The sequence below is a fragment of the Balaenoptera acutorostrata genome, chromosome 17 (genome assembly GCF_949987535.1).
Source record: "Balaenoptera acutorostrata chromosome 17, mBalAcu1.1, whole genome shotgun sequence".
NCBI lineage: Eukaryota > Metazoa > Chordata > Mammalia > Artiodactyla > Balaenopteridae > Balaenoptera > Balaenoptera acutorostrata.
Genome location: NC_080080.1, coordinates 58705785 through 58731059, shown reverse-complemented (window position 1 = coordinate 58731059; position 25275 = coordinate 58705785). Strand labels below are relative to the sequence as shown.

The following is a 25275-nucleotide window of genomic DNA, read 5'->3' as shown; positions in this document are numbered from 1 at the left end:
GAGAAAGCCCACGAGCAGCAATGAAGACCCAAGGCAGCGAAAAAAATTTAAAAAAAATATCAATACATGCTTGTACAACACAAGAAATATAGCCAATATTTTATAATAACTATAATTTATTTATTTTCTTTTATTTATTTTTGGCCGAGTTGTGCCTTTGTTACTTCACGCGGGCTTTCTCTAGTTGTAGCAAGCGGGGGCTACTCTTTGTTGTGGTGCGCGGGCTTCACATTGCGGTGGCTTCTCCCGTTGCGGAGCACGGGGTTCTACGCGTGCAGGCTTCATTAGTTGTGGCTCGAGGGCTCTAGAGCGCATCCTCAGTAGTTGTGGCGCACGGGTTTAGATGCTCCGCGGCATGTGGGATCTTCCCAGTCCAGGGCTCGAACCCGTGTCCGCTGCATTGTCTGGCGGATTCTTAACCACTGCGCCACCAGGGAAGCCCTGTAATAATTATAAATGGAGTACAATCTTTAAAAATTGTGAATCACTCTGTTGTACATTTGAGTATTGTAAATCAACTATACTTAAATTAAAAAAAAAAAATCTAATGGGACTTCCCTGGCGGTCCAGTGGTTAAGACTCCGTGCTTCCACGGCAGGGGGCACCGGTTGGATCCCTGGTTGGGGAACTAAGATCCCGCATGCCATGCAGCCAAAAAAAAAGGAAAAAAGAGCTCATTAAAGAAAATACATGAGGGGCTTCCCTGGTGGCGCAGTGGTTGAGAATCTGCCTGGCAATGCAGGGGATACGGTTTCGAGCCCTGGTCTGGGAAGATCCCACATGCCGCGGAGCAACTAGGCCCGTGAGCCACAATTACTGAGCCTGCGCGTCTGCAACAAGAGAGGCCGCGATAGTGAGAGGCCCGCGCACCGCGATGAAGAGTGGCCCCCGCTTGCCACAACTAGAGAAAGCCCTAGCGCAGAAACGAAGACCCAACACAGCCATAAATAAATAAATAAATAAATAATTAATTCCCATTAAAAAAAAATACATGAACAGATGGAAAATCTACATTATTCCTTTATTTCCATTCCACTTCCCCACAGAGTTTTATAATATTTATACTGAGAAGTCTATTATCAATTTAAATTTAATTTAAAAAATTTCTATGACCCTAAATGTTATAAAATATCCTGAAATGTGTTACCATTATAATTATTAGTGCACATTTGGTCAAAGGAACATAAATATATTGATATTAAATATGACAAACATTTATTGGAAATACATTCCTTAATTAGCTGAGTTTTTCAACTAATTAATGTGCCAAGAATTTGTTTTCTAGGGAATTCACTGGCGGTCCAGTGGTTAGCACTCGGTGCTTCCACTGCAGGGAGCACGGGTTCGATCCCTGGTCAGGGAAATAAGATCCCCACAAGCCGAGCAGTGCAGCCAAGAAAACATTGTTTTCTAGAGTGAAAATGTTCTTCTTTTTTTGAATACGTGCTGAGGACATTTGTTCACAAAAAATTATGGATGATGGGAATAGAAAGGGTTTTGTTTCAACTACATCACAAAATTCTTTACACTCCTTCCAAGATATGTGCAAAAAACCCCTAGTGATCTATCGTTGAAAATTATTTTTAATGATCAACTGACACTTCAATTAGGGCCTTCTTGAGTTTTGATGAAAGTAAAAGCTGGAATCTATTAGAGCTGCAAAAGCGTAGCTACCAAATAATTATGACATTTACTTTCTCAATTTGTCTCTGTGCTCTTTTTCCATCCTAGGGCAATGTAAAACAGGAATATCAGTGATGGGTGGACCGCTTGCCTCTTTTGGTGAAGTGGAAGAAAGGTGATTGTGAAAAGGGAGGTGGGAAAGGAAAACCAGCTTGAGAGGAACATTCTCCAGCAGTCCAGTTTTGGAAACCGAATGCGTACGGAAGTTGAAAGCCTGACAGCTTATTATCTTAAAAAACCATCTATGTGCTCACATATCCCTTGGAAATTCTGTGTATACCTCCAGGGCTAAGCATACCCCAGTTTGAAGGGCACTGGACTAGACCTGAAAGTATTAAGTGTTTTCTTTGAAGCAGTTACATTCCAATCCTGGGATGTACCCTCAATCTTGAACACATGCGAGATACCCTAATCACAGCTTTGGGATGGTATGTTTCTTTTGTAAAGACCGATCTCATGATTGATATTGATTCTCTCAGCTTTAGTTTCAAAGTGTGGTATTTTCTGACCTTGACATGACCTTCAAATTCTGGGAGAAAGGAGTTACCTTATTCAGAATGTAAGCCTCCTATGAAGTTATTGCCTGAAGTTATGTAAAAAGTCCTGCTTTAGGGTATTTCTTCATGACACTGTACCATTACGGCCTGGCCATCTTTCTGTCTTCCGTGCTTTCTCACCTGGTCCTTCTGAAGGTAATTGGTTTGCATTTGCAAATTTATGAAAAAGGTGGGTTAGTGTGGAATCTATGGCTACTGAACAGAGCCTAGTTAATCAGCCTAGCAGGAACATGAATCTGTGAATCAAACAGTATCTGTAAACTAAATATTTGGGATGGAACTCCTACAAAAGTCAGTAATCTATTAGTGGTTTTAATAATTCAGTTTTCAACAAAAATAAATATTGACCTCCTCCCCTACTCCATAGTTCTCATCCTTTGAAGCCTATATAAAAATTCATATTGTAAAAATAATCTATTTTTGTGCAACTCATATATACAAAGGAGGCATTTTACTTTTTACTTCCTCTCTCTGAGAATAGACTGAACTAACTCATATTTGTGATTAACTAGAATATAGACACTGCAATCACAAAAGGGTTAGCTATCATTAAATTTAGAATTTAAAAGCATAACTTCAGGGGCTTCTCTGGTGGCACAGTGGTTAAGAATCCGCCTGCCAACGCAGGGGACACAGGTTCAAGCCCTGGCCTGGGAAGATCTCACATGCTGCGGAGACTAAGCCTGTGAGCCACAACTACTGAGCCTGCGCTCTAGAGCCCGTGAGCCACAACTACTGAGCCCGTGTGCCACAACTACTGAGCCTGCGCTCTACAGCCCGTGCTCCACAACAAGAGAAGCCACCGCAATGAGAAGCCCGTGCATCGCAACGAACAGCAGCCGCCACTCTCCGCAACTAGAGAAAGCCCGCGCACAGCAACGAAGACCCCATGCAGCCAAAAATTAAAAAAATATTTTAAAAATGCATAACTTCACAGATAAAGCGGTTTTGTGTAAATTTTTAATGACCTAGTAGTTGAAATTGGAATTTTTATTCACTAGCTTTAATTTTAAAAAATTTCAAAACCTTTCTACAACTATGTATTTTATGGAAATGCCTTACATTGTATAACATGCAAATATTATCAACACTTAAAACCTACCATAACATATTTCTGTTCTACTAGTTTATTCAGTAAAAATCTGTTTTAGTCTTTTGTTGAAAACTCAAGGTTGTGTGTACCTAGTGCCTGCCAATCTGCACATTCATATATTGATTCATTTAACAAATCCTTCCTGATTGCATGCTATGTCATAGTCACTGTTTCTAGATGCTGGAAATACAATATTGAGCGAACCCAGAAATGGTCCTTGCTTGCATGGAGCTGTCAGTCTGTTGGCGGAGTATGCAATAATCAATTAAAAACTGCAATTTTGGACTTCCCTGGCAGTCCAGTGGTTAAGACTCTGTACTCCCAATGCAGGGGGCACGGGTTTGATCCCTGGCTGGGGAACTAAGACACCGCAAGCCGTAGGGTGTGGCAAAAAAAAAAAAAAAAAAAAAAAAAAATATATATATATATATATATATACAAAAATAAAAACTGCAATTTTGACAACATGTTTAAAAACTGCTGTTGCAACAAGTGCTGTGAAGGAGAGGAAAAAGTGCTGGGAGAATCTGCAACAGGATATTTGAATGTTGGGGAGTGTGGGTGGTCAGGGAAAGCTGCCCTGAGGAAGTGATGTAAGAATGAATGTGGGGGGACTTCCCTGGTGGCGCAGTGGTTTAAGAATCCACCTGCCAATGCAGGGGACACGGGTTCCAGCCCTGGTCCGGGAAAATCCCACATGCCACGGAGCAACTAAGTCCGTGTGCCACAACTACTGAGCCTGCGTTCTAGAGCCCGCGAGCCACAACTACTGAGCCCGCGTGTTGCAACTACTGAAGCCCGCGCGCCTAGAGCCCGTGCTCCGCAACGAGAAGCCACAGCAATAAGAAGACCACACACTGCAACGAAGAGTAGCCCCCGCTCGCTGCAACTAGAGTAAGCCCACATGCAGCAACAAAGACCCAATGCAGCCAAAAAAATCAATCAATAACTTTATAAAAAAAAAAAAGAATGAATGTGGGTTCATTAGAAGAAGGGAAGGAAGAGCGTTACAGACAGGGAACAGTGCAAAGGCCAGACAGGGATCAAAGCAAACCTGAAGGACAGAAGGAGGCTAGCTTCTGGAGGAGAGGGTTAGAGGAAGAAGGAGAGGCTGGAGAGGTGGAAGGCAGCCAGACTTGCTGGGCTCTGCAGGGCTTTAAGGTGTTTTGATACGTAGACCAACAGAAAATAATTAAAACTTTTGTAGGGTTTTAATGTGGGTGGGGTGATAAAATCAGATTGGCATTTTAAAAAGATTACTGGCTTCACAGTAAGAATGGATTAGAGGGCAGGGCTAGAAAGTATGGTTTAGTGAGATAGATGCTACCCTGAACATATGCATGTAAACACAAGCTTTTGAAATATAAATCATGTTTAATTTAAAGGGATTTAGAATTTTCCAAGAAAAGAATCACTGGTTTTTATCTTTTAAATCTTTGTGTTTATTTTTGGGGGGCAGGGCAAAGTTGGTTCACGATACATGGAGAAAAAGAAGAAAGGACAGTATTTTCCAGAAGCCCTGGGGAAAAACATATCATCAAAGTTAACTTTTTCCCCAAAACCGAAAACAGCTTTATTTTTTGTATTATATACTCAATATAAATTATAATATCAGTATAAGACAGTATGGAAAGTACATCCTTTTAAACTACTTTTTATGCTTGTACTCACATACAAACTTATATATACGCTCTTGGGAGCATGCCTTTTTCATTCAGTAACGAATGTATGCCCAGTACTTAACAAAAGTAGGTGCTCAGTAGCTATTAATTGTATTAATTATTCCTGTTATATCTGTTAATATACATATTGCTTTTTTCACTCAGTAATAAGCCCTGGACTTACATAATACCACATCAACCTTTTTAATGGCTCAATAATTCATTATAGGCATGTGTCATAATGTATGTAAATAACCCCACACTGATGGAAGCTCAAGAGTTTTAGGCTTATAAACACATCCTTGTGATTCAATGAACATCCTTGCACAGACATTTTAATACTTTTCTAGGATAAATTCCTAGAACTGAAGGTGCTGGGTAAAAAGATATATACACATTTTATATTTTGATACCTATAGCCAAATAGCCTACCAGAAAAGTTGTCCCTATCCCCATTCTCAAGTATATTCATTTTCCTATACCTCTGATGGGTTAAAAAATTTCATCTCCTGGTGTTTTTAATGCACATTTCTCTGATTATTGGCCAGGTCTGCACATCTTTTCGTAAGTTTACTAGTCACTTGTATTTTCTCTTCTGTGATTTTCTAATACTTGTCCTTTGCACATTTCTTTTTCTTCTACTAGATATGTGTTTATCTTATTAATTTATGAGAGCCCTTTGGATATTAGTGATATTAAGCCTCTTTCTGTCATATATATCCCTATTTCTTTTTCCTAGTTCACTCTAAGAAATCTTTATTACGTTTTTGGAAAACAAAAGTTTTATAATTTATATAGTCAGTTCTGACAATCTTTTCCTTTACGGTTTCTGGCCATTGTATTCCGCTTAGAACTAGGTCTTTCACTCCCCAGTATTATAAAAATACCTCCCTAATAACATTTTCTTTTGGTACTTTTTACACCTTTGAGAACATTTTTGGAGGACAATCAGGTGATACTGATAGAACTTTATAAAATGTTCATTCCCTTTGCCAGAAATTCCCCTTTTAGAATTTATCCTAAAGGAATAAGATACAAAGTTTTAGTTTCAAGGATACTCACTAAAGAGTTATTTATAATGGCAAAAACCCCAAAACTGTAAACAATGAAATGTTCAACAATGGAAGACTGGTTAAATCAATTATGGTATATCTATATCCATTAAAATACAAAAAAAATCATATTAAAACATATTAAAAACTAAAAGCAAAAATATGCTAAGTCCAATTCATAAACACCAAAAACATTTTTTGGCTAGGCACAAAAAAAGAAGACTGTATTTGCACAATAGTGGTTAGTTCTGGGCACTGATGATCTTTTTTCTTTTTCTTTTCTTCTATGAGAGTATTTGAACAATAAAAATATTTAAAATTAAGTGTAGCCTACAATTATGCAGATACAACATTGTTAAGTGTATTATTTGTGTTTTAGTAGCTAAGGGTGCCTTAGACTAGAGAGCATTATCCTTGTCTTCAACTTGCAAAGGTAAATTTTGCCTCATCCAATAACTTTAAGCAAGCCAATTAACCTTTTCGTACTTGGGTATCCTCATCTGTTGAATGAAGAATACCTGCCCAGATTTAACTCACAAGGAAGTTGTGTAAATTATGATTCACTGTAAGCAACATAGAAAATGGTGCTAATGTTATTTATATTCAACTCCATGATTATCATTGTTTTTGCTTAAGCCTCTTTATTGAGGTATGATTGACATATGAAAAGCAGTACGTATTTAATGTACACAATTTGATGAGTTTGGAGATAAGTATACTTATGAAACCATTACCACTACCTATGCCATAAACGTATCCATCATCTCCCAAATAGACTACTGCCCAGTCTGTTTACTGATTTTTTTTGTGATAAGGACACTTAAGATCTATCCTCTTCCCAAAATTTTAAGTGTACGGTACAGTATGGTTAACTATAGGCACTATGCTATACAGTAGATCTCTAAGACTATTCATCTTGTATAACTGAAACTGTACCCTTTGACTGATACCTCTTATTTCCCTCTCCTCCCAGCCCTGGCAACCACCATTCCACCTTCTGCTTCTATTAGTTTGACTAGATTCCTCACATAGGTGGCATCATGTAGTATTTTTCCCTTTGTGTCTGGCTTATTTCACTTAGCATAATGTCCTCAAGGTCCATCCATGTTCTTGCAAATGGCAGGATTTCCTTCTTTTTTAAGGGCTGAATAATATTCCATTGTGTATTATATGATTATTATTGCTTTTAATGTAAATGCAATGGAAACAGTAGGTCAATATCTTTGAAAAGAGTATTTTTAATTATCTAAGGGAAAGAAGAAGAAACAAAAGAAAAAAGTGGCCTACCAAAACAGATTGCAAGGGAAGATGATTATCCAATAAACATTTATTAATTGCCTACTTTGTGCTGGGGTGGTGCTGGGGAAGGGGAGAATAAGAGTGAATAATACAGAGTTTCTATTCTCAGGTACTTTATTCTGGTGGATGACTCATGTCAGTGCCACAGATGGAATCACAGACCATTGTCCTTAGAACCTAAAGAGGCAAAGCGCTGACAGAGGCAAAGTGCCTCTACCAAGGCAATAAAGGACAGTCAAGTTTGACTGTCAGAAATCAGCTGAACCAGGTCTAGGAGCTCAGCCTCATCACAGAGTTACAGTGGAAGAGTTATCAAGGTAACCTGCAGCAGTTCCACATAGCCTAAAGTGAAATTAGGGGACAAATTGGTTGGGGGTGCCCCATTCTGGAGGGGTTCCCCTGGTAAGCATAAGGGGGAATCCCCTTAAATATGGTAGAACCCCAACCGTAAATATAGGGGCTAGAGGGGAGAACAGATCCTGGCTTGCTGCTAGGAGGCTGGAAGGGGTGGGGGAATTCTTAAAAACTCCATTTACAGAACAGGAGATCCCCTTCTGTTACTCAAAGTTCCCTTGTACAGGGTATTCTGAGCCATTTGTGGATTACTGTCCTCTTGAACTTTGTTTCTGATTCGATCTTCCTTCAGGGTTTAGAAGAAGACACCTGAGTATATATTTATACATATAAAATGATAAAAATATAAATACATACACACATACACACCACACACTCCCACTGTTTGGCTGTTAGGTGGTCAGTGGCCCTAGAATTTAAGTCATTTATTTGTACCACTTGAATCTACTGTTGTTCATTCCTCATCAGTGCACGTTTAAACATAATTCCAGGCAGAAGATGATGTGAATTTTACAAAATATAAGGTAAGATATATGTCTGAGAAAAATACAGTTCAGACACAATTAACAACTTTATGGATTCAAGCATTTCTGGTGATTCTGGTGCTATCGGAATCAGCAAAAATAATAATACTAGCATAAACTTATATATTGCCTACTATGTACTAGGCATATAAGATGAAAAGAAGCAAAGATATGAATTTAACAGTATGGGAATGAAAATAATCTTTAAAGTTGAAATTAAAAAATTCTTAGGTACATTTTACTTCCCATCACCTTAACCCTAGATAAGCAATTAACTTCAGTAACTGTTCCCTCCTTTTATGGAGGAGGCAGTGGTGGTTAAAATTGAATAAATAATGTATATATATTTATTTGCAAAGTGCCTGGAATTTTAAAAAATGCATTAAGGACAAAGCACAGTATTATTATAACATTCTTCCATATATTACATGGAAGCACATAATACATACAGCCAAGCAGGCAGAATCCTCTCATTTCTCCAATGTACAAATTAGGTCACCATAGATTCCACTGTCCTAAACTTTCCAACTAAAACAAAGCAGGACAAAGTTTTTTAAAAACCCACGAACTGTACCAGCCTGAGGACCTATATTGGAATTTCAAGCTGTTGATCACTGGTGGCCAGGTGACAATATGGACAGGTGGCAATATGATCATTACTGAAAAAAAACTCAAAGCCAAAATCTTTTTGTGGCAAGTTAGTACCATCATTCTTTACATTAAAATTACATTTCATCTATAAGGTAGAACTTATATTTTTTGTTTGATAAACAACACTGCTGATTTATACAGATACTAAAATTACAGTGAATCAAGTGAAAGCTGTTTTGACTAAATCTATATAATCAATAATATATGAGTCTGGCTGTGCATGCATGTGCTTAGTCCATTTAAAAATATTAAGACAAATGGTATTTTATAATAAATCTGTTTTTTTAAAAGTTAATCTTGAAAAACATAGCATATTCCATATTCCTCATGGTATATTCAAAGCTTTAAATATTATTTTAAAAGTAGAAATTTCTGAATCACAAGACTAGAGAACCTAAAAATTGTAACACATGCTCTTTATTAAACATACATAATTTTCATTAACATATAATGTAGAAGATTAAAACCTCTAACACAAGATAATCTACAACTGTAGAGTTTGTATTTTTTTCCCCCATGCACATCCTGACATATATTAATGTAAGAAGTAACATATTTTTTCCCACTCAATAATTATCTTGAACATATTTTATATTAGTTTGTGATTAAACTTTTAATATATATTTTTTAATTTTTAATTTACTGAGTTATTTTATTTTTAAGGTTACATACATTGTTTCATTTAGTCCTCTTATTATATTTCTTAAAAGAGTAAAAAGCTCCTCCATAGTTTGAGAATCTTTTTAACCTGAAATAGGTTTGAATAAAAATAATTTAAGATTTCACACTTCTTGTTTTTTTTGCTTTTCCTTTCATTTTTTCTTCTTGTGTTTTTACAAGTTTGTTTCACATTTCAAAATAGTAAAATGAATCTAAACACTTTAGATTTTGCTAAATTCAGCATATTAAAAAATTTTAAATAGGAGTATAAGGGCTCTAAGCTGGAAAATCTTCTGAAAAACTTGACTACGATTATTATTGTAAGAGTTTCATTTCCAGCTGCATCTGTTCTTCTAATCATCTAAATTCCAAATGCAGTGTAAACAGTTAAAAAAAACAAGTCCTACAAATCAGTTCTTGCCTTTACACACACGATCTTCGGAGTCGCACGCAGCGTCTGTATAAACGGACTCCTCCCCACTCTTGGGGAAAACCCTGCCTAATATTTATAACGTTATGACATACTGTAATACTCACAAGGTGGTTGTAGAAGTATAAACACGACTGGAGTTATCTGATTGGCTGCTGGTGATGTAACACCCATGTCAATACTTCCCACTGAACGCACGTGTTCGACCTTTTATTTAAATTTCCATTTCATCACAGCAATAAGACACTCGGGGCGGTGCATTTTCTGTGAAATGATTATTGCCTTGGGCCTGAGGTGCTGCCTCGCACACACAATGCCTCAGACGAGGAGGTGTCCGTGGTTGCAACCTCCTCGCGTGAAAGGCACAGCCTGGTCCAGTCTTTGTGAAGGAACAAAATAAGTTCACTTCCTTGGGCACCGCCACCCACCCTCAGCAAATGACAAGGCTGGAGCGCAGCTCCCACCGCACAGTTATTTCCAAAGTCCCAGGTGAACTCGTGGCGAGAGAAGGAAAATGTGCTTCCCGGGCGCGGGTAGGTGCGTGCGGGTAGCGGGGAGGCGGCCAGACCCTGACACTCGCCAGCTGTTTGTCCTCCGCGGAGCCCGGCCCCGGCCGCACACGCCCGCCCCCTCCCCGAGACCCCCAGCCCGCCGCCCGGCCTTTTGTCCCCCGCTCCTCGGCCGACTTCCTTCCCCGCGGCCGCACCCCCGCCCCCAGGCCGGAGGCGCGGCCCGGCCCCTTTCCCGGTCCCCTGGCGCCCCCACCCCACCCCACCCCAGCCCAGCCCCAAGCCCAGCCCCCCTCCCCCAGCCCGGCCCCCACCCTTTCCCCCTCCAGCGGTTACTGCTACCCCGGTGCATTGTGGGCGCACGGTCCGTTGTTCATTTGCCATTCGACCTCCGCCGGGGCCTGGTCGGACGGAAACGCTCCGCCGGCTTTATTGTCGGTTCGTTATGTGGCGGAGCCCGGCAGTTTAACGTGCTTCTCGCCCTCAGCGCCTCGGAAGCCGGCAGCGGGTTGGGACTCCTCGGCGCGCCGGAGGAAGGATATCTGTTTGGAGGGTCGGTGTGTGCGCGCGCCTTTAAAGAGGGGGCAGCGGAGGGTCTCCCCGCACTCCGCCTCTCAACTTCGAAGGCCCCACGCGCCCCGGCTCGTTGCTCACCTCTCCGCCGCCCGCCCCCTTCTCCGCGCGGGACGCTGCCCGGAGCGCAGCGGGGCGGGGGTGGAGGATTAGGAGGCGGCCGGAGGCGGCGGCCCGGCGGGCGGCGGCGGCAGCGGACGCGTGAGGCAGCCCCGGGGAGCGAGCGCGAGCCGGGCGGGAGGGCGAGGCCGAGCCCCGCGAGACCGGAACGCCCGGGGTGGGGGCGGGGGCGAAGCGGAGGGGGAGCGCGCGGGACGCGGCCCGAGGCCGGGCGCGAGCCGGGGCACCGGGCGGCGGCGGCGGCGGCGCGCGCCATGTCGTTCAGTGAAATGAACCGCAGGACGCTGGCGTTCCGAGGAGGCGGGTTGGTCACCGCCAGCGGCGGCGGCGGCGGCTCCGCGAACAATAACGTTGGCGGGGAGGCCTCGGCTTGGCCCCAGCACCCCCAGCCAAGACAGCCCCAGCCGCCAGCGCCGCAGCAGCTCAATGGGCGGGGGGCCGACGAGGAAGTGGAATTGGAGGGCTTGGAGCCCCAAGACCTGGAGGCCTCTGCCGGGGTGGCCGCCGCCGCCGAGGAAACCAAGGAGTTGCTGCTCCCCCAAGACGCGGGCGGCCCCACCTCGCTGGGCGGCGGTGGCGCAGGGGGCCCCCTGCTAGCGGAAAGGAACCGTCGGACTCTGGCCTTCCGAGGCGGCGGCGGCGGCGGCGGTGGGGGGCTCGGCAACAATGGCAGTAGCCGCGGCCGCCCCGAGACCTCGGCGTGGCCCCTGAGGCATTTCAATGGGCGAGGGCCCGCGGCCGTGGAGCTGGAGCTGGACGCGCTGGAGGGGAAGGAGTTGATGCCGGACGGCGCGTCCCTGAGCGACAGCACCGAGGACGAAGAGGAGGGGGCGAGCCTGGGCGACGGCAGCGGGGCGGAAGGCGGCAGCTGCAGCAGCAGCAGGCGGTCGGGCGGCGATGGCGGGGACGAAGCGGAGGGCAGCGGAGTGGGAGCTGGCGAAGGGGAGACTGTCCAGCACTTCCCGCTCGCGCGGCCCAAGTCCCTAATGCAGAAGCTCCAGTGCTCCTTTCAGACCTCCTGGCTCAAAGATTTTCCCTGGCTGCGCTATTCCAAGGATACTGGCCTTATGTCTTGCGGCTGGTGCCAAAAGACCCCCGAGGACGGGATAAGCGGGGACCTGCCTCCAGTGGGGCACGACGAGCTTTCGCGAGGGACCCGCAACTACAAGAAAACCCTCCTTCTGAGGCACCACGTCTCTACCGAGCACAAACTCCACGAAGCCAACGCCCAGGTACGGTGTATTCTGCTTCTACTTCGGGGGAAAGGTTTATCAGCTGAAAACCCCGTTTTCCTGGGTGAAGACATCTTTCCTGTTGGGAGAGAGGTGTCGGGAGCTTACGCGTGGGGGGGTTAGAAAACCTGGGAACAAGTTTTCAAAAGTTACCGGGGGAGGGGGGGAGGGGGGGAATAACAATTTTCTAATCGTAACGCTGAATTTGTTTTAATTTTTTCGTGACGCAGATTTCTTTGCCCATCAGGTTGAATCAAAAGGAAAGTTTAATGCGCGAGGTGGAAGGGTTTAACCCTGTAAGGTTGGCTTTGTGGGGTAAAAATGTTATTAGCTGTGGTTTTAGGAAAGCTGCTTTATGTTGGTAGTCTTTCAGCTTGCTGGTGGAAGTCAAATCTGGTAACTCTTTGAAGAATGAATTAAACAATTTCCTTAATCTTTGACGCTACCCCTTTTAGGAGAACATCCAACGGAGAAAAATATTTTTTATCATATCAGGATAATGTGAAATATGAGAGCAGTATGTAAATGTAGAGGAAGCTATTTGGATAAGACTCATTTTTCGTGGGTTATTTTACTAAATTCATCTCCGTTAAACTTGTTGAACTTCTCTTTCCAAAGGCATACTTTTGGTAAATTGTGGTAGTTTTTGTTTCCTTCTACCCAGATTTTTGTGCTGAGATTTTCTGTAACCCCCCTTTTCAAAAAGTTTCTTGTAAGTGCAGTTTACTTTAAACTTAGCATATTTGAAATGTTTAATGTAAAGTTACTTATACCAAGTAGTTGATTTGGACTGGTAGAGAATGTATTTACCAAACTCCTTAAAATCATAAGTTCTTAGTTATAAAACAAATAAAGTTATACTTTAGTTGTTCTTAGCTCTTGTTTTAATATTTCTAGTCTAAAAATAATAGTCTTACCATTTTGATAATCCTTTTTCAAGCCAAACAGATGTTGATAAGTGCTTCGAAGACTTTTAGACAACCTGTGGTGGTGGATGGAATTTATTCTTTTGTATTGCTAGCCATTGATTTTAGAAAGTCACCTTTCGGATATTAGTCCCTTTGTGTGTTTATTGGAATGATCTTGCTGTTCAGAACACTTATACTGGAGTTAATTAGGCACTATCCAATAACCCCGTAGCCCAGAAGTTTCTCAGAAGTTGAGGCTTTAACGTTAAAGCATAAGGTTGTTTTTCTCAGGGGGCAATGGCAACAGTTTTTGCACAAGTTTTAGTTGCCTAAGCCCTAGAAGGAAGGTCACTTAAAGATATAAGGCCCAGAAAGGTTAAGTAAATTGTCCCAAGTCTTACAGTTCTTCTTGATAAATGAGACTGAAGTCTATAAGGAATGTTGCAATGGAAAAAAAAAGTTTTGGAGTAAATCTAGGTTCAGATCTCAGCTTTCTGCAATTACTAGCTTTGTGAGCTTGGGCACTGGAGTGCCAAACTTGTCTTCTGTATGCCGAATACAAATGTCCCTTACTCTGGCAAGTAATTATTCTGTTCCCATTTTACAGAAGAGGAGTCTAGAGGCTTTAAAGAGTTATATATTCTTGAAGTTATTTAGTAGTATGATGGAGGTGGAAGGCTTGTGAAAATGAAAGTGTGCTTTTCTAAATGGTAAGTTGGTTATTTAGAAGCATTTAAAAAGACAATCAGAATGAATTTTCCTAATCCAGTGGACCAGTTACTCTTATCTTCTTCAGCGTAGTCTACGTGTAGGCAGATCTGAATGGGAGTACAAATTATAATTAGCTGCTTAGTGAACCTGAAATCAGAGGAAGGGGAATTAGTTGGATAACCTTATGATAGACTTAGTGTGGTGTATCCTTCTCCTCTAGGCATATGTCTGGATTAGGGAATTCATTCCTAGGTAAACCCTTTTCTAAACTTAATCCCTGCGTTATCCCTCCCTTACCCTTTGCCCCCTTAAACTCTCTTTTTACAGATATAATCTGTAGACCACCTTTTTTCTCTTAGGACATTATTTCATTAGACAGAGAATAATAAAGTTTAGTAGTCATGTTTGCCTAAGGCTATTTATTGGTTCCCTGGATTGGATTTTGGATGTTATTTCTGTTTTCATTCTAACTAACCTTAGTTTGGGGTGTTACCTTGTGATTGACCCCAGGTACCACCTATAGAATCCTTTTGTCTTGTTATTACACGAGTGTCAGGTTCAAGAACTGACTTATTTCTTCCTATGGGCAGAGTTAATCACTTTTTTTCCATTGCCATGTAGCCTTTGATTACCTGTAGGAGGCAGTATAACACAATCTGTAAGAACATTCTTGAGCTTAAAGAAGGGGGACCTGAGTCCTAATCCTCTTTCTTGGCAGGAAAATGAGTTAACTTCTAGTTTCCTCATGTGTGCAAAGTATATATGCCAGCACGTAATCACTCAGTAAATGATAACTGTTATTACCATCATTACTTATTTTCATTGTAGATAACTATAACAACGTTTTTTGGGGGGACTTGGTACCTCATGTCTAAATGTTACCAGTTTTCTCAGTTTGGAAGCCACTTTATCTCATGGAATCACTCTTGATTCTAGAGAGCAAACCAATTCTCTTCTTCATACTTTTAGAGACTTTGGCCATTCCATTCTTTGAAGATTGAGACTTTCTCATCATACATGCAATTTTTCTCACCTTCGTAAGAAATATCTTGCATTAGCTTTGTCCTGTCTTAAAAATGCTGAAATAAGAGTTCCTCTAGAGTTCCTCCGGCAAGAATTAAGTTTGAGGCTAGGGTGTAATTCACTCCCTTTATCTTCCCCTCCCTTTTTTTTTTAAAACCCAGAAAACTAGCAAGATAAGTTTTATTATTATGAAAATAGTATATGCTCATTTTCAAAAATTGGAAAAGTATATAGAAGGATAAATAATAGCAGATGAGTCTCCCTCTTACCTAGTTCCCCCTCACCTCCCAATAACAGTTTTCTTCTATCTACTTCCAGTCTTTGCATATACATGCATCTGTGTGTTTATCCTCTCATTTAAATGTAATCAGGAGCACATGGAGGCCTGTTTGTTTTGAGAAGAGTTTGGCCAAATCTTAGTATGTGAATAAGGGTTACTTTACTTTCTGTTTCTTATGCCTTCTGTAAGAGAAAAGTTATTTTCCATTAATTCCTTGGTGGTGGCCAAAAAACTGTGGCACATCCTTTTTTGTTGGTTTTTTTTTTTTTTTTTTTTTTGGCTGTACCTCATGCCTTGTGGGATCCCTAACCAGGGATCGAACCTGTGCCCCCTACATTGGAAGTGTGGAGTCCTAACCATTGAACCGCCAGGGAATTCCCTGTGGCACATTCTTAAAACCTTTGATATTCTTCTGTTATTTGGATGTTGGTTGTTAAGGATTGCTCATGTGAGAGTCCATAAATATGCTTTCAGAATCTGTTCTGGAGCCTTGTATTTCAGAAATTACCCTTGTATTTATAAGGATGTAAGGGACAACATGTAGTTTCTATTTTGAGTAACAACTGCCTATATCTGAAGAGTCAGGTTCAGTGATTAGCTCATATAGGATTTGACCATTTGGCCCAGAGGACTTTAAAATTGCTTTAATAACAGTGATTACCACTGTATCTTGGTTCAGATCACTTTCTACCCAGTTGTGAAATTTTCGTAGCCTAAATCACACATTCTGTCAACTCTTTCCAGTTTAGTAAGCCTAAAACATGCACTCAAACGTGTTATTGTTACAAATTTAGTTAACCTTTCCAGAAAGTAAATATTTAATTCAGATCAGTGATCTAATTAAAATTACTAATTGGAATATGTTGGTGAGCAACAAAAGCAAAGGTGAGACAGATCTATCAGCCTTCTTTGCATTTGGCAAAAATAAGTTGTTTGTTTGTTTTAAAGATTTTGGAAGAAAGACTGAAAAAACCTTTCACTAGGAAGGAGAAATAGGTATTACAGATGCCTACAGAGCCTATGGCCCTTTAAGTAATCAGTTTGTATAATACTTACATAGGTTCTAACAGTCATTCATTGTTTTTGATTTGGTAAAAGCTGGTTCCTTTCCCTTGTGGTTTTTACTATATGTTACAGTGTATCTAAGATTGGCTTGTTTCTCCCTCTTAAGTATACATACACATATTAGGTAGATACAAGGCACTGAAGATAAACCTATATAAATAAGACATTTTTCTGCCCTCAAGAAACTTGTACTCCAGTAAGGAGAGACAGACATAAAATGATAGCTACCATGTTAGAAGTATATTCAAGTTACAGTTAAGACACTAAGAAAGTCATCAATTCTATTTGTGAAGGTTGGGAGAAGCTTGTAGAATTGACTCCTAACTTAATTGTGTTAAGTGAATAAGTGTTGAAGAGGGGAGGGCATTCCGGGCATTGCAGTTGGAAGCAGCTTGAGCATAGTGGAAATTGATGTCTTGATGTGTCTGAGAAGTAGATGATTTGGTTGTTGAGCAGGATGAAGAATCAAGTTTGAACGGGTAGACAGACTCCAGGTTATGGACGATCTTTTTATGTTGAAATGATTGTACTGATATTTTATTCTGCTAACAATGGGCAAACTATTCAGCAGTTTTAAGCAGGGGAGAACCACGATGAAATATGTGTAAGTTGCTGTTTAGAAGCACCTGTGTAGTGTGTATGTGTGGGTTTTCAGGAGAGCTCATAATAAAGCATATTTTTGGCATCTGAAATTGGTTGGAAGTTGTAATCACCTGAAGGCTAATACCCCAGGCCTATAGATTTAGAATTTCTGGGGATAGTACTTAAATTGCAAGAAAAGATGCCATCACTCAAGGAGATCAGAGAAGTGATAGAAGATTGCAAAGGACATCTTCCTTTCTTTCTCTACTGACTGACTGTTACATAATTTGTCAGTACTACTAGCAGGCATCTATTTGGCATCATGTTTACTGTGGCCTTGTTTGTCCTCATTACTAGAAATTGAATTTGGGTTTGTAAGTGGACATTGATGTTTTAAATCTTTCAGTATACTGTTCCAGTGGGTTGCTGCAACAAAAGTAGTAAAGATTTTTGGTTTTAATTCTTTTAGCTTACACTTTGATGTTTGTGTTGGAAATTGTTTTTTCTACTAATCCATTTATCAAAAGAGGACTATAATTCTGGGTAGGGAGGTAAATACTAATTACTTGATTTTTTTAGCCAAATAGCACTTTTTTTATTTATGGATTGACTACAGGTGAGCTCACTGCAGCTGAAGTTCTCTCTCCCATGGTACCCCTCAGAAGGGTGGGGAGACTGGGTAGTGTGGTCTTGGATTCTCTACAGGTTGGTGGCATTATCTAGCTCCCCCAGCTAGAATGCTGTGAAGACCCTATGATCTCTCTCCCCACCCCTACCTTGAAATCTAGTTAATCACTCAAGTTCGGATTTTACTTTCCAAATTTTTTTCCAGGCTCTGCCTCTCTACCTCTCCCCCCATTGATATTCTCTCTCTTACCTAATTAAGGTCCTTGTTTCTTGGCAAGTGCAGTGTGTTGCACTATTAACAATAGAATCCCCTGGTCACAGTATCTCTAGTCTTCATCCCCTGATAATTATCCTCCACTTTGCTGCCACGGTCATCTCTATCTGCTAATTCAATCAGATCACTACTTCTAAAGTTCTGTAGGCACCTACAGCAATGGTTAATCTTGTGCAGGATTTGAATCTCTTGATAATCTGATGCAACTTATAGACACTTAGCTCCAAAAACATTCATAAGAGCATATTTGCATTTCTTGGACTTTTTTGGGATCACCTTGAAGTTCTTTCATAAATCTAGAATTGTGAGGATCCGTAGACCATCTTGGTTCTTTTTCTCACGCCATCTCATTTGCTTAGAGTGCTCATCCTACCATTCCACTCTTGCATCCTTTAAGGCTCAGCTCAGATCTTTCTTTCAAAAAGCATCTCCTCCCCCACCTCCAAAAAAAATGGATTAGATACACTTCCTCTCTGCTCTCATAACATGCTTGTTATACTCTTCAGTACCTTAAGAATCTTGCTCAATAGTGATAACTTCAGGTTGGGAACTAATTCATTTTGGGTCTGCAGTGTACAACCTGTCTAAAGTAGGCATTCACTTAATGCTTATTAAATAAGTGAGTAAAGTCAGGATTTTTCAAGCTTTTAGCAGCTTTTTCTCTGAGTAAAATATTTACTATTTTTTGGCCTCTCTGGAAATAAATTTGAAGATAATAAGCTGTGAGGATTTTAACCAAATGTATACTTTTCTATATTTTCTTCATTTTGGAAAAGTTAATTAAGGTGTCTTCCAGATCTAAAATTATAATTTTACGTATGGGCGTCTTCACAAATAAAATAACAGAAGACTTTTCATATTTATAGATTCTCTGGTATAGCACATTTTCTGATTTTTGAAGTCTGACTGTCCATTTCCTTAAAATCTCCTTGTTTATCTAGTTTAGACTAATGTCTGGGCTAAGTCGTGTTTTCCTTTTCGGGAAAGGGAATAGAAAATTTTCCAACTAGTCTTTAAAAAGACTAGTTTTGGAAATATTTAAACCTTTTTATCAGTATATTTTTACTTATCAGTGATATCTCATGTTTATCAATATACTGAGAATGGACATAGAATGTTAAAGAAAGAACTAGAGAGACAGATGACTTCTTAGGGATCTATTAATTTTTGTCTTTAGTACTAGGAATTTATTTGGTTCAGCAAATAATATTGGCAGTTTATTTTAGTGCTTATTTTGCTCTGTTTTACCCATATCCTCAAATAATACTCCCGCTTGTTGAATACATATACTCTTGACTTGTAAACCCTTCATTGTGAAGAGCATGTTTAATAGGTGCTACAAAAACATGGCATAGTGCTCTGATCAGTACTGAAGGAGAAACAGCTAGTGTTGCTTGTAAAAACAGGTAATATTACTGTTCTTGCACAATAGTAATGAGAAAAAATAGTAGTTGAATAGCATGTTTGGTTTTGTATAGTTTGTGTCAAAAATGGAATGGGCAAATATTTTGGTGGATAGGCTTTTGTCTAAGTTATTTTTAAAAATTAGGACATTTGGTCTGATAATGGCGGAGAATTACAGAAATTAGGACTGGCCCAGAAAATTCAGAACACATTGACCATGGCCTAAAATAACTGCTGTGACGTAGCCACCTCCTTTTTAAAGTGTTTTGAATTGCTTAGTGTATAAACTTTAGGCACTTCTTGACTTGTAAATGCTAATTCACTGCTTCCACAGACTCTTCATGATGTGCTGGTAAATTTTGATCAGTGCTTAAAATTTTTGCTTCTTCCAAGTATTGATACTGTTACTACAGTACCTGTTAGAACTTCGAACTGAATGAGCTTTGCTGGGCAGGTATGGCATGCATAGCAAAGCTTAGTTTTAGGCTTGCATCAAAAAAAAGATGCAGTTTGGAAATTTGCTGTAGTGAATAGAGAGCATAAGCAAATTAGTAAAAAATCTTTTAGTAAAAGTAAACAGTATGATACTTCTGTAGAAAATTATACTACAGCAGTAACTATTTTAGATATTTTTAGTATTGGTTTAGTTCTTTATATATTCATACAAGTCCTAAACATTTCCCATCCCCTTTGCTAAATAGTTTGAAACTTCACAACATACTGGTTTATGTACAAGATCTAAAAGTTAAAATGTCTTTTTTACCTCACTTCCTTTCCTCCAGCCCCTCAAAGCAAACATTTGGGACTTAATCATGAATTACTTGATTACTTTACTCCAACTGTGGCTGTTAGCAGTTTTTGCTTAGGATTGGGTGTTTCAGTAGGAGAATATAGCCAATTTAGAATATTTTGGTCTGACAGAGCAAGAATGTGGGGGTGGGGTTAGAGTATAAGTATGCAGTATAAGTATGCAGTATAAGTGTGCAGTATGAAAGTATGAAGTATAAGTATGCAGTATAAAAGTATGTAGTGTAAGTATGCAGTATAAGTATGCAGTATAAGTGTGCAGTATAAGTGTGCAGTATATAAGTATGAAGTATAAGTATGCAGTGTAATTATGAGGTATAAGTATGAGGTATGAGTATGCAGTATAAGTATGCAGTATAAAAGTATGAAGTATAAGTATGCAGTATAAGTATGCAGTATAAAAGTATGAAGTATAAGTATGCAGTATAAGTATGCAGTATAAAAGTATGAAGTATAAGTATGCAGTATAATATGCAGTATAAAAGTATGAAGTATAAGTATGCAGTATGAAAGTATGAAGTATAAGTATGTAGTGTAAGTATGAGGTATAAGTATGAAGTATAAGTATGCAGTATGAGTAAGCAGTATAAGTATGCAGTATGAGTAAGCAGTATAAGTATGCAGTATAAAAATGAGGTATGAGGTATAAGTATGAAGTATAAGTATGCAGTATGAGTATGCAGTATGAGTATGCAGTGTAAAAGTATGAAGTGTAAGTATGCAGTGTAAGTATGAGGTATAAGTATGAAGTATGAGTATGCAGTGTAAGTATGCAGTAAGTATAAGTATGAAGTATAAGTATGCAGTTGAAGTGCTGGGAAGTGATAGGGATGCTGCCAAGGGTCAGTTGGAAATGCAAAGGAAATTCTCCACTTTCTGCGCTTCATTCTGTAGTGATCGTGTACTCCAGATTTGCAGGGTTTTCTGTAATGTTTCATTATTGTGAAATACTGAAGTGTCCCGGAATTCTAGTGTTTTGGTTCTTTCAGTTGACTTCTCATACCTGGAAGCAGCACGAAAATTCTTAGATAGATTATGTGATCTGGTTTAGTTTCAGAGAATTGGGATTGTTATGTGCATGACCCCCTATGTTCAGGACTCAGAATGAATCCTGTTATTTTTGTAATTTAGCCCTACCCATGATGGGGTTAAATGGAGATGTGGGATTGCTTCAGGAATCTCACCACCATTTAGAATATTCAATGAGAAATATTTTGCAGTCCTAACAGCTTTGTTCCCTACAACCTTTTTTCCCCTAATTCCTCCTTCTCTCTTTTCCTCTCCAAGCATATCAGTCCTCCCAGCATGTATCTTTTCCATGTTTTTCCCAGGCTCATATACTCATAGATCTGTATATATGTATCTCATTATTTTATAGTAATGACTTTTATTTAAGTTAATATTTTGTGCCAAAGAAAGTAATGAATCTTTAACACTTAAATAAGGTCAGCATTGTCAATTATCTTTTCTACTAGAAATGTCTAAGCACTTTTTTTTTGCTGGAAAACAATTATTACTTCATTATCTAGGAAAGTTATTGAGCAAGGTGCTGAGAGAATAGACACCTGCCTCATTTAGGGAGCTTACCCACCTAGTCACTCTGTGAGTAAAGTCCTGAAGTTCTTAATTAGGAACATTCGTAGTACTTACTGCTTTCTAGTTTAAGAAGGCATGGTGACTTGCCCAAGGACACATGCTTAATAACTAGCATAGGCAGCATTCCAAATCTAGATCACACTCCTTTTTCTGTTGATATCACATGTTATTTTATAGGAAATTACCATAGCTTTAGTGATGCTAAAATGAACTGTAATGAGTACTTACAAGATTGCTGAGAGGGAAGATTATAAACATTAAGAATTTTGAGTTCAGGAATTTTACCTGATGGATAGTATTTATGATCCTAAAGAGATAAGTCATTTTGAAAATTGATTGGGAAATTATATACTTGGTTGTTCCTGTAGTTTGAAGCACATTTTTTATTAGGGTCTTAACTTCATCATTAGTTAGATTTAATTAACTTTGTTGACCTAAACTGTTTGACTCAATGTTTGCCAAGAGTTTTATGTATTTATTATTTTATTTATTTTTATTTTTGGCTGCGTTGGGTCTTCGTTTCTGTGCGTGGGCTTTCTCTAGTTGCGGTGAGCAGGGGCTTCTCTTCTTTGTGGTGTGTGGGCTTCTCATTGCGGTGGCTTCTCGTGGTGGAGCACAGGCTCTAGGTGCGCGGGCTTCAGTAGTTGTGGCTCATGGATTCAGTAGTTGCGCACAGGCTTTGTTGCTCCGCGGCATGTGGGATCTTCCTGGACCAGGGCTCAAACCTGCACTGGCAGGCGGATTCTTAACCACTGAGCCACCAGGGAAGTCCCTTAAATAATTCTTAATCCATGTCTTCAGCTATATTTGAAAAGATAGCATGATATGTGATACATATTCTTTAAGTGAAATTCTGATGATACTTGGGATGTTTCTTTTTTTTTTTTATGTTAACAGTGGCTTGCAGCAAGCTAAGCTGTTCACTCCTTTCCTCTCAATATTTGGGATTGTGAACACTTCAGTCTCCATATGTAATGATTACTAACAAATTAGTGTATTTGATAGTGCTTTTTAAAAAGTTACTGATAATGATTTGTTGTCTTTGGTCTGATGGCTTTAAAAAGTAAATAAAATTTAATATTAATGTTTTCCATCTATTACAGGAGTCAGAAATACCATCAGAGGAGGGGTACTGTGACTTTAATAGTAGGCCAAATGAGAACTCTTATTGCTATCAACTTCTTCGACAACTAAATGAACAGAGGAAGAAAGGTATTCTTTGTGATGTCAGCATTGTAGTGAGCGGAAAAATCTTTAAAGCTCATAAGAACATCCTGGTTGCAGGCAGCCGTTTCTTTAAGACTTTATATTGCTTTTCAAACAAAGAAAGCCCTAACCAAAACAATACTACCCATTTAGATATTGCTGCAGTTCAAGGTTTTTCAGTCATCTTGGACTTCTTGTATTCTGGTAACCTGGTGCTCACAAGCCAAAATGCCATTGAAGTAATGACAGTGGCCAGCTATCTTCAAATGAGTGAAGTTGTTCAAACTTGCCGAAATTTCATTAAAGATGCCTTAAATATAAGCATTAAATCAGAAGCTCCAGAGTCTGTAGTTGTGGACTATAATAATAGAAAACCAGTTAACAGAGATGGCCTGTCTTCATCACGGGATCAAAAAATTGCCAGTTTTTGGGCAACACGGAATCTTACCAATTTGGCAAGTAATGTAAAAATTGAAAATGATGGTTGTAACGTCGACGAGGGCCAAATAGAAAACTACCAAATGAATGACAGTAGTTGGGTCCAGGATGGTTCACCTGAATTGACAGAAAATGAGTCTCAAGGTCAAACAAAAGTGTTTATTTGGAATAATATGGGCTCCCAGGGAATTCAAGAGACTGGCAAAACAAGGAGGAAAACCCAAGCTACGAAGAGATTTATTTATAATATACCACCTAATAATGAAACAAATTTAGAAGATTGCTCAGTGATGCAGCCATCTGTTGCCTATCCAGAAGAAGATTTGTCGTTCATCAAGGAAGAACCAGGTAAATATTGTATATACAAAGGTATTTCAGTTTTCATTCTATTTCTGGTTGGATATAATCTTGTGTGTATTCTTAAAGTATTTTTTTTCATTATAAAAATAATATACATAAGTAATACTATAATTTGAGTCTGTATAATAGAAGGGAGAAAAATCACTCAAACAAGCACATATTATATCTTATATAATCTTATACTAAATGTAAGATTTGGCATGTCTTAGTTTTTTTCTTTAAGCATGTAGATGTGAGTTTCTCAAAGGTTGTGTTAAATATAGGAATTTGCCCATATTTTACGGAATGTGGACTCCATGTATAGTTCTTTGACTTTCCTGATCTTTAGCCTCTGATCACTTTTTGTACCCAGTGCTGGAAAAGATAAAATCTTCTGGTTGTAATGTGTGATCCATTTGTCATTTCAGGACATTTTTGAGATCTAGTTAACATTCTTTACTATCAGTTTTCTTCGTAAACATATAATTGTTTTATAGAAGTTTGCAAATGTTAATGGGATTATTCTACTTTGTTTAGAGCTACTGTTCTGTGCTCCCCATAAATCTTTCAGAAGCTGGAATATTTTAAGTTTGTCCCACTGTTACCTCATTTTCATTCTCATTTACATTAGTTAAGTAAGAGAGAGGCCTCTGAGACCTTTCTCTTCAATATATTCCCAAAGGAATATATATACATAAGAACCTTAGCATATTACATTTGTAGTGCGGGTTTTTTAAAAAATGGAGTGAGTGGGGGACCATTGTTGAAGAGTGAAAATAGATTTGAAACTTTTCTTTACGTTTAATTTGATTGTGTTTAACTTATTTGAAGAAGAAGCCCAGTGGGTTTGAGATTTTCCTTTGTGGACCCCAGACTTGTCTACCACTGTCATATACGATTTAGTGCTTGTGTTGCTTCAGAGCATAACTGTTCAGTGTCTGATTTACATGATGGTGATCGTCTGGGGATGGAGTACTTTCTGTTAAAGAGAATCATTGTTGTTAGTTCCCAAAGGGCAAAATGCCGTAATCCTGTGAAATGGTTCCTCTGGCTGTTTAGGTTTGGGTTTAATTTTCATTGGTAGAAATTTTTAATCATGTGAAAATCAGCATGCATGTGTAATGAATACTATTTGCTGATCTTTCCCCTCCTACTTATCAAGTCTTTAGCAATAAAACCCCAGAAGTAGTTTCTTTAAAGTATTAATGGTAAATAGACTTTCTTAAGAAAGTCTATTTACTATTAATACTACACTACATAAAGTGCTCAAAGCTTTGAGCACTTTATGTTTTGTCTTAATTTTTAATGTAGAAGACCTTGAAGCAGTTCTCAGAATTAGAGCTACATTGTCTTTTTCTGCATGAATTAATCATTTAGTAGTATGGTGGGAACCCTGTAGTGTTTTTTTTTAATTTATATAGATAACACGCAATATAAGGAGTTAGCAGATTTTTTGTATAGTAGTTGATTGACAAAACTAATTAGAGCTAACCCCGTTCTTAAAATTAATGCCACACATAATTGGAGTGATTCAAAGAGAAGAAAAGCAGTAATTTGAACCACAGTGCATGCTTTCAAAAATAACATTGCTAGTGATTATCTTAGCAAGCACTCCTA

The 25275-nt window shown here is 39.3% G+C and overlaps 1 protein-coding gene across 2 annotated transcripts in view; it reads left to right on the top strand.

Annotated features, from left to right (window-relative positions):
- The first annotated feature begins 10240 nt into the window (after positions 1 to 10240).
- The window catches only part of ZBTB10 (zinc finger and BTB domain containing 10), a 35598-nt gene continuing 20563 nt past the window's right edge, over positions 10241 to 25275 (top strand). Inside the window, exons 1-2 of one of the 2 annotated variants that reach the window (XM_007185097.2) lie at positions 10241 to 10497; positions 22779 to 23667. In XM_007185097.2, coding sequence (XP_007185159.1) covers positions 10402 to 10497; positions 22779 to 23667 — 985 coding nt within the window. In that variant the 5' untranslated portion in view covers positions 10241 to 10401. Of the gene's footprint in view, positions 10498 to 10773; positions 12399 to 22778; positions 23668 to 25275 lie in introns of those variants that run through there. The other variant, XM_007185096.2, reaches the window with a different exon arrangement.